Source organism: Lagopus leucura, unplaced genomic scaffold (assembly GCF_019238085.1).
Source record: "Lagopus leucura isolate 7727_CA_CO unplaced genomic scaffold, USGS_WTPT01 Super-Scaffold_100157, whole genome shotgun sequence".
In the NCBI taxonomy this organism is placed as follows: Eukaryota; Metazoa; Chordata; class Aves; order Galliformes; family Phasianidae; genus Lagopus; species Lagopus leucura.
Genome location: NW_024962334.1, coordinates 8,408,395 through 8,417,896, shown reverse-complemented (window position 1 = coordinate 8,417,896; position 9,502 = coordinate 8,408,395). Strand labels below are relative to the sequence as shown.

General features: G+C 44.6%; 1 protein-coding gene across 3 annotated transcripts in view; it reads right to left on the bottom strand.

Moving 5' to 3' along the window:
• Window positions 1–682: 682 nt before the first annotated feature.
• ULK4 (unc-51 like kinase 4) overlaps window positions 683–9,502 on the bottom strand; it is a 211,960-nt gene continuing 203,140 nt past the window's right edge. For all 3 annotated transcript variants that reach the window (XM_042889032.1, XM_042889034.1, XM_042889033.1), the window contains 2 exons: window positions 3,625–3,713; window positions 683–1,060 (listed from right to left, as the gene is read on the bottom strand). In XM_042889032.1, the coding sequence (XP_042744966.1) occupies window positions 976–1,060; window positions 3,625–3,713 (174 nt within the window). In that variant the 3' untranslated portion in view covers window positions 683–975. The remainder of the gene's footprint in view (window positions 1,061–3,624; window positions 3,714–9,502) is intronic.

Below are 9,502 nucleotides of genomic sequence, written 5' to 3'. Positions count from 1 at the left end.
TGCTTTCTCTAGAGGCAGCACCTGTGCAGCTGGAAGTGAGTAATGCTGTTCTAAACTGCTGGCTAATTTACAGACTGTGCACATCTGCACTCTGCAGCTGTCACCAGCCTCTGCCCAGAGTGCTCATCCTGCCTCAGAGCAGCAGCTTGCCAGCAGAAGATCACAAGGGGAAAAAGCTGCAAAGGATCACAGCTCATCGTAGGATCCCAAGGAGATGAGAGCTGAAGCAAACTACAAAAGTGCTTTCCTCTGCTTACAGAGCAGACGAACTGCAGCTATGGCGACCTCTCATTGAGTAACCCAGTTTCATTCCTCCCAGCAAAATGTGCACTAGAAGGTTATTACAAAACATTTCACCAAATAATGTGCAGGATTTTCTTCCTTTCTGAAACCTCCAGCTCTAATTCCAGCTGTCAGGCTTTAGAAAGGGATAGATACAGTGATAGTAAAGGTTTTGTGAGAAAGCAATTCCAGTAGAAAGTACAAGGTGAGGTCAGTTTGTTTACCTTGTGTTGTTGGCTGGCCTCCCCTCTTGGAGAAAGGGCTGTCCAAAGGTGGGCTGGTAGCAGCAGCTCAGGAAGGTCCCTGCCTTCTAGGTGTGGCAGCAACATGCAGTTGCTTTAAGGCACCAATGTCACATTTCTAACACACCTTAGAATAGTGAAACACTTTCAGCCCATACTGTGAAACAACTAAACTATTTATTTTATTTGTTCTTCTCAAACTCGAGTTGTCAAGCACTCACACTACATCACACACTGCCAGCAAGGTAAAACAGTAATCAAGAATTCACCCATAAGGGGCTATAAAGAAGAAAGCTGTTCTTTCTGAAGAAGCCAAAACCATGCCTGTGGCTCACGACTCACTGGCTCTCCGAGTGAATTAGGACTGCTCTGCTTGTGTGAAGACGTTGATTCAGGACAGTGTTGAGCATCAGGCACAGCTGCGCATTTTGGTGGGCTGGTCCAAAGTAGTTCACTTGGTCAGCTTTGGATTTTCATGTGCCACTGCTCTCAGAATTTCAGATGACAGGGAGGCAACAGCAACATCAGCGTGAGAGCTAGGAATTGAACACAGTGACAGCTGTTAAATACTCCCAAGGGAAAACTTTTTGTTTAAACCCCCCATTTACAATTATCTATGCTGGAAGATTCCCAGCATTACCCATTGAGTAACTTTATCCCATTTTCCTGTTGAGCAAGGACACGCAACTAGTGATTTTATCCTGCAGCAGATCTTCTGTAAAAATGAGATCCAGTTTAAATTCACAGTAACTGCTGCCTTGCTCAATCTCCTCCGTGAACGGGAAGATAAAATCTACCATGTCCCCATGAATCCCACACGCACACAGCTTGAGAGGAAAATGACTCCGCTTCTGCTTTCTCCCATGCAGAAACAAGCAGTTGGGTTTGCTTTTGTTTTGTTTTGTTTTTTAAATAGTCTGCCATCCTTCATTATTAACTCAGGAAGTACAGCAGCAGGCCAACTTGCAGCTTCCCTTGTTGCTGCTAATGACAAATACCTACTGACACTGTCTTCTGGAGAACACAAAACTGCCCATGAAATCCCAAAGATCAGCCCACATTGTAAACCGATTTCTTAACGAGCATCAGTTTAAAGCAGAACTTTCAGTTACCTGAAACAAACGCACGTTGACAACTGAGGAGCGCATTGCTAAGACCCCACGTTTTGAAGTTCAGGTTGAATTCCACCTCACTACTAAGCCTGATGGGTTGGTTACATACCAACCCCAGGGCTGCCTGTTCTGACTAGCCAACAGTACATAACAGAGTTTGGCAAGAGGCAGCTGCTACAAGGCAGCAGGAGAGAGCACCGAGAGCAGCGTGCTGCCCAGCCATATCCCTGCCAGCAATGGCACTGCTTGGTTGTTGTCTTCCTTCTGCTGCGCTGAAAGAGGAGAAACCGGTCTGTGAAAAACAAGTGAAGCAAAAACACGCCTCACCCACTCCGACCTAGTGATGGTATGTGGGTGGCAGGGCCTGGGAGATCAGGCTGCCCGTGTTTCCAATTCAGCATGAAGTTTGGAAAGGCATCTTAGCAGGGTTCAAAGCACAGGTGAGAAGAGGAGGCTGAAATGAGTAGGTGACAAGGGATACTGTAGGGAAGATGGCACAGGAGAGGGAGTTTGAGGAGATGGCAGAACGCCTGTAACGTTCATATACGGAAAGGCCACTTGGCTACACTTGATTGAGCATGCTAACCCCAGACTTTCCCTGTCTACCCTGTAGGCCGTTTGTCCATGCTTGAGATGCAGGCTAGATCCCTCCCAGGCTCCTCAGCAGGTGAATGGACAGAGATGTGCATTCCTTAAAATCTGGGAGGACGGAAAATGAAATCCATGAGCTCCTGGGAGCCTTCCTGCTACTGCTACAAGCAGAGGAGCCTGCCCTATGATTTGGTCTCCTGAGCATCTTGAGTCAAACGAGAGAAGCTGCTGCTTATTTTGGACTCTGTAGTATGTGGTTTTCTGAGTACAGAGTTGTGCAGATAACACTTAGAGGAGATCAGAAAGACAGACTCAGAGCTGGCTGCTGGATGGGCTGTGCAGCGCATTTAACACTGAAATGCAGTGAGAGATTGAAAACGTTCTAAAACAAGAAAAAAAATCTTCTTTTCCCACCGTCACATCACTGTCATCTTCAGTGGCAGTGCCAGCATCCCCCCTAGGGAGAGCTATCATTTTGTTAGTTGGATTATTTACCATGTCATACAAAAAACGTGAGTCAGCAGCTGTTCAGGATGGGCTTGGTGTGTCCCAGCACACAGATCCTCAAACTCACCACTTCCTGACCATTTCCTCTCTATTCACATCCCTGCTCCCATCACTGGGATGACATCAAGGTGTCATCCCAGACCACTGCCTGTGTTTGGGAGCACAGAGAGCACTGCACAAACTGAGCAGTTCAAGAACTGATCTATAAAATACCATCTCTGATTTATTTTCACCAGGAGCAAAATGGAGCTTAACGGCCTGCAGTTGGGGTGCAGAGAACAGCAATTCATTCATTTATACGTCCAAGGAGAGGATTAGGTGGTGAGGGAAAGTCCAAGGGAGAGGAGCTGAGGTCTGGCCAAGCTGCTGGGACCAGCACCTCTGTTCCTGCAGAGGAAGCCCTGGCAGTGCCCACAGCCTCAAAGCTTTGCTGGGAAGCCACAGGTATTTGCAAACAAAAGCATCCCTGTTCTTCAGCTGCGTATTTAGGAAAATAAATAAATAAATAAATAAAAATCAGCTTGCAAGCATACCACACAGTTTGGTTACTTTAAAACAGGGCACAACTACCACATTGTGCATCTCACCCACCATGCCAAGAAACACGGACCAGTATCCGGTTATAAAAGAGACTGATTGTTTGAAATAAAATAAAAAACAAGTTGAACATGACAGATGTGCACCAGCACAGGCTGGCGGTGCAGCTGACTGTGGCCAGCCACAGCTGGGATCAAAGCAGGCCCCAGATCCGCCACTGAGCTCTGATGGGGGGGGGGCAAGGGTGGAAACCTGAGGGGCCTCTGCTGCAGGAGGCGATGCTGGAAGAAGTCACAGCAGACAGGAGGCGGAGAGCTCCCATCCTGAAAGCCCCGAAGCCCGAGGGGACGCACCTGGCAGGCTGGGCCAGGCTCTGCAGAGCACAGAGCAGAGCATCGCCATCACTCTTCAGGCTCTCCAAGCACTTCTCGTTTGAAGTTATCTGGAACAAAAAGAAAGGGAGCTTATCAAAGGCATTGAAAGAAATTCCTCTCTGTCATTTTCTGCGGGATAGGGAAGAGGGAAACAAGTTACAGCATTTGTTACCCTTGTAAATGGAATGTGACATTAAAGAGACCCAAGAGAAAAGTCCCTTTTACCAAAAAGGGCTGAAGTTTAGGCACAGGCTGCCTAAAATGTCTCAGCTTAATTAACAAAATCCTTCTTTTTCTGCGTGCCTGTATATGTATGCGAGTTCACACATCACAGTCTGCCAGCCCTGATTTCATCCTTAGGACCATTGTAAATACAAACCATTGATTCTGAATTCCAAGGGGACCCTAGGAAAAAACAACCAAGCCTGTGTCAGTCTTAACATCAAGACACGTGGGGTTTTCTCTGGTTGAAAGTCACAGCAGTGGAAACAACTGCATTTCAGTTGTTGCTTGCTGCTCACTGTTCATCAGGAATATTGCCTGCACAGGGCTCTTACAGAGCACACAGTGACCTTCAGTATCAACAGCATCCTGATCACAGCTGAATTTGCTGTGACTGCTTTCTCTCCCTCATCTGTAACAGCCAGTTTGTGAGGTCTCCAGCCTTACACAGCATAGCCACACAGCTACAGGCAGCTGCACGTTCCCTGACCCAATGGCAGAGTGAATGGGAAGGCCACGGGGACACAGCTTTAACCTGCCCAGCACGGTGACACAGACACTGGACACCTAACAGCTTGCTGAAGCAGTAGTCCTATCACAAAACGGGGGGGGAGAAGCAAAATGTTGCATATCAGTTCCTGCTTGCAAAGGTAAGTAGATCTTGGCCAAACAGAAAGGAAAAGGAGAGGATCAGAGCAGCTGATTATTTTGATACTGGAGGAGTTAATGCCTGAAACAACAACTTCTAATCCCAAAATCTGGCAAGGACTTTTAAGCCTTAGCATGCCACGGCTGGTCCTATTTACCACTGATCAAGCAACATGTCTTTGAATCTCCCTTTTAAATTACATGAGAAACTGTACTTAGAGCTGCCACCTCCACCATTTATCAGCAGTGATTCTCAGACACTACAACTGTAATCAGAACATCCTGTTGTTAGCAGGAATAGGGATCTGTCTGTAGTGCTCTAAAATCTATCCTGTGTGTTGGGAAAAAAAAAAAAAGTGACCTCATTACCTAAGTATAAATCATTAGTAAGTTCTGATTACATGTTGTTGGGCATTTTTACTCTCCTGAGGTCATTTCTGAACCCTTTGATTTATATTTCAGCAATCCATTATATTTCAGTAATCCATTCTCCTTTAATTCACATCCCGTAGCTGCAAAAGACATTTTGTAACCTGAGTTCTGAATTTCAGACAAAGACAAAACCATAACAGTATGGCTGCTGAGAGAGCAAAGTGCTCCAACCACAAGACACTGCTGTTCCTCCCCCAGGAGAGCTCCTAGCCTCTACTAAACATTTCCAACCGACTCTGAGGTACCCCTCATGCTCATTCCTCCCATTTATCCCACACACTTGAAGGAGGTCACAGCAGAACAGTCACTGAAACCTGGATCATGCTTCATGGAGTTAGGATGTCAAATAAAGGCTACTGGTATCTCCAGTTCTAATAAACCCTAATGCTTAGGTGATGAAACCTGTACCACCTCAGTGTTCTTTTAACAACTTGTCTTTTGTGCATTACACATCAACCATTCAAAGCATGCTCAATTATAAAACCTTATATCAGTTTTTTGTTTTCTTTTTCTTTTAATTCTGAAACACTCTACTTCAATTAGTGACTTCATCCTATGGAGTTTTAGGATCTGACTACAAGTTTGCCTGTGTTGCAGCATGCCTTGTGCCATCATAGAATCACAGAATGGGTTGGGTTGGAAGGGCCCACCCAGCTCCAACTCTCTGCCATGGCCAGGGCTGCCGACCAACAAGACCAAGCTGCCCAGGGCCCCATCCAGCCTGGCCTTGAGTACCTCCAGGGATGGAGCACCACAGCTTCTCTGGACAGCTGTACCAGGGCCTCGCTGCACTCTGGTAAAGAATTTATTCCTAATATCTAGCCTAAATCTCCCCCGTCTAGATAACACTGCAGTGATGCATTGCCAGCAGTGCAGGTGGCACCCCAAGGCAGGAACTGGATCAACAGCACTTTGCAGACTTCTTAACGTATTAAAAGATTGCTCAGTTTTTGTCGTCATTTTGTTCCACAAATAAAAAGAAGTTAACAAACCAAGCTGTCAGCAATCAAACTTTTTGGAGCCACATGTACTTCTCATGCATTTCATTGTCGTCTTCTCCTTCCCAGCACTTCTGTATCCTTTATCCACAGCAGTTCTACTTCAGTTAGAATTTTAACAACTTCTTTAATGATCCCTTGTAACAATGCTGATTTGTCAGGGCTGGCTACAGCACATACTTAATCATTAATCAATAGCTGTTTCATTAATTTAAAATGTAATTAAAATCTCAGTTTAGTTGCATACTCACTGCAATTTTAAAATAACTTCAAAATGGCTTTCCTTTATTAAGCTAATAGCCATTCCAAAGCTTTCCTTCCTTCAGTTCTATTCAGCAAGGATGAATCATAAAGAATTCCATAATTGATACGTAAAGATCAGTATTACTTACACTTGAGAGCAGCTGCTCAGGCATTGCGGGGCTGCTGAGGGTGAGTGCAGGAAGGGGACAGCAGGAAGCACCCAAAGGAAGAATGCTTTTGTGGCACTGAAGGACATGGTTAGCGGGCATGGTGGTGATGGGTTGGCAGTAGGACTAGATGTCTTAGAGGCCTTTTCCAACCATAATGATTCTGTGACTCGATGATTCTTTGCTAATAAACTGAGAAGTCTCCAATCCTACTTTTTCCTCAAGCTTTAAATGCAATTAAGCCAATTATCTTGCAGGATCAGTTAGCTGCATTTCTCACTCAGCTTTGCTAGCAATGGGAGCAGCCACTGTCAGTACATGGGCTGGTTTACCAAACAAACATCAGATATTCACAGGTTTAGAATCACTGTGACAGCAACACGTACCCAAGCACTAAGCATCTCAAAGGCCCTTCTGTGATCAAGAGCTTTGGTTCCTGCCACAATCAGAATAATCACATCTCTTCCCTGTGCACTACCTGAGGTTCTACATAGGATGTGAACAAACTGAATGAACGTCACAAAATACAGTGTAGTCAAAGTGTTGCCACAGCCAATGTGACAGCCCAGTGAATAAGTGAATGGAACGGCATCACTGGAAATGGGGCTGGACAAGAAAGGCTCCCCATGCTGCTGACCTCTTGTATCTTTAAATGTCCTGAGATGGACTTTTGCTTCCAGTCTGTCTCACCGAGCTGTGTGCAGGCAGTGCAGGAATAAACCAAGTGCATTCCTTGGTTTGTCATTCACCATTTGTGGGCAGTAACACTCAGCCACTGCCTCTTACAGAGGAGTGCTGTGACCAAGAATATGCTCAAGGAGAGATCAGTGCAGGTGAGAGTGCTCATAAGGGTGGCTGCACAGTACTGTTGCTCCCCATGGTGTATGAGATTTCCTAGTAAGGACTGAGCACCTTTGTGACATCCATCCCATCAAAGCAGGCTTCCTTGCTACTCTCCTCTCTACAAATGGTTCACCACAGAGAGACAGACAGAATGCGTGTGGGAAGAACAAATCAAGTCAGACAAGTTATATTTACGTTACTAATTGCCAACTCATCTGAACAGGCCTGAGCAATGTTGCTGGACCATAAAAACAAGAAATGAAAGTTACAAATGCATGAGTGTTCCAGGTGTGCTTTGGCAAGTACTGCTATAGCCAGGGATTGCAGACACAAAGACATTGTGGCGTTCAGATCCTGTAAATACATGTGAAAACAAGCAGGTATCTGTGACAAAAAAAAAAAAAAAAAAAACAAACCCTACATCAGACAGTTTAACTCTGATTTTAGAATTCAAAAATCTTTTTTTCTTTTTATGAATAAAATCCATGTTCTGCTGAAGTCAGCAGCCAGCTCCATTTGACTTTGATAAGGCCAAGACTTCACCCAATGCGTTTTGTTGTCTTATAATTTGTAGGTGTGCGGGTTTATTCCAAGCTTATGGCAGTTTCCACTGCTAACTTGCAGACAGCCAGGCTCCAGGCAGGCTGAGCATGCTGCCTCAAGGGCCTGTTGCAGTGAGACAAGGCAGGTCTGCTCCCATTGTATCACTGTTAATTGGTTTTGGAACTGAGGTTGGAATCTGATGATCTTTGAGGTCCCTTCCAACCCAAGCCGTTCTACAATTCTATGACTTTGAGTGTTCCTTGACACCTTTCGCTTTATAACTTTTACAACCCTCTTTATAACCCAGAAAACAGATATGATCACAGCTTCTATCTTCTACAACTGAATTCAGAAGATTTAATTTAGTGGAGGTGGACAGGGCTATCTCTTTACATCCTTTAGAACCAGTTGGCCACAGCAACCTCATCAGCAAAAGTAACCCACAGTCCTGTCCAGCAAACGGTAGCTTCAAGATGCCAGAGAAGACTTCCACAAACTGTTGCAGGGTTGCATTACACATAGAATCATAGAAACATTAATGTTGGAAAAGACCACTAAGATCACCTAGCCCAGCCTCAACCCATCCCCATCATGCCCACCAACCACATCCCTGAGTGCCACATCTACACATTTCTTGAACACCTCCAGGGTTGGCGATTCCACCGCTTCCCTGGGCTGCTGTTCCAGTATATGCAGCCTGTTCCATAGTGCACATTAGCAAGCCCAACATCAACATGACATTAAAAATTAACACTTGCCACTGTGTTGCTGGTGACCTCATCCACAAAGACAGGTTCATCCATCATCTGCATGCTGATGGCTCCGTGAGCTATCAATTCAGAGTAATTTCAGTCTGCCCAAGCATTCCCTGCTGGGCCCAAATATCAGCTTTAGCAAAAAGGGCCATGGACAGAGTTTGTACACTCTGACAAGCCTCTCATAGGTCTCACTGTATCTGAGGAGACCAACAACTCCTAGACATCTGCTGGTCTCATATGAATTCCCCCATACAAAAGAAAAAGGAGAAATCTATCATTTATATTTTCCCCATGAAACCACAGAACTGATTACACATTTTGAAATTATACCCAAATTTAATTGATACATGCTCCAGAAGTTAAGGATGGCCTCCTTTTCTGGGCATAGCAGTGAATACAACTGACCCCAGATCTTTCACTATCATACTTCATGCTATGGTGATGCAAAATTATTTCAAATGTTTCTATGCTCGTATGGGTAAGAATCATACAGATAACTCATCTTCTCACTATTAGGAAAAAAATGTGACACCCAGAATATATTGGAAAGTGCTGACCTTTAAATGGCAACTACTATATAGGAAAAGTATGAAAGCAACCAAGCAAGTACTAATTTCATAAATGCCTACACACATCCAAGGACGCAAACACTTGAGCAGCCATGCCTGTGATGCAGAAAGGATCTGACTAAATCCCTATGAACTGCCAAATATTTACAACTCACTGGAGAAATTTGAGTTTCAATGCATAGCCTCAAAAAAAATTAAAAGATAAAAGAAACCCAAGAACAACAACAGAAAAAGCTGGTCTTGCTTTAAAATGCTCGACATAGAAATAAAGACTATTATGTCATCATGAAGCCATATTTGAGTGGATACTGGCAAATTGTCCTTTTACAGAATTGTTGGTGCAATTCAGGCTTCCCCTGGCAGAACCTTTATATAGCATTAACTTTTGCTGAGGATGAAGCAGAAGAACTTTGTGCTCACAATGGTTATCATCT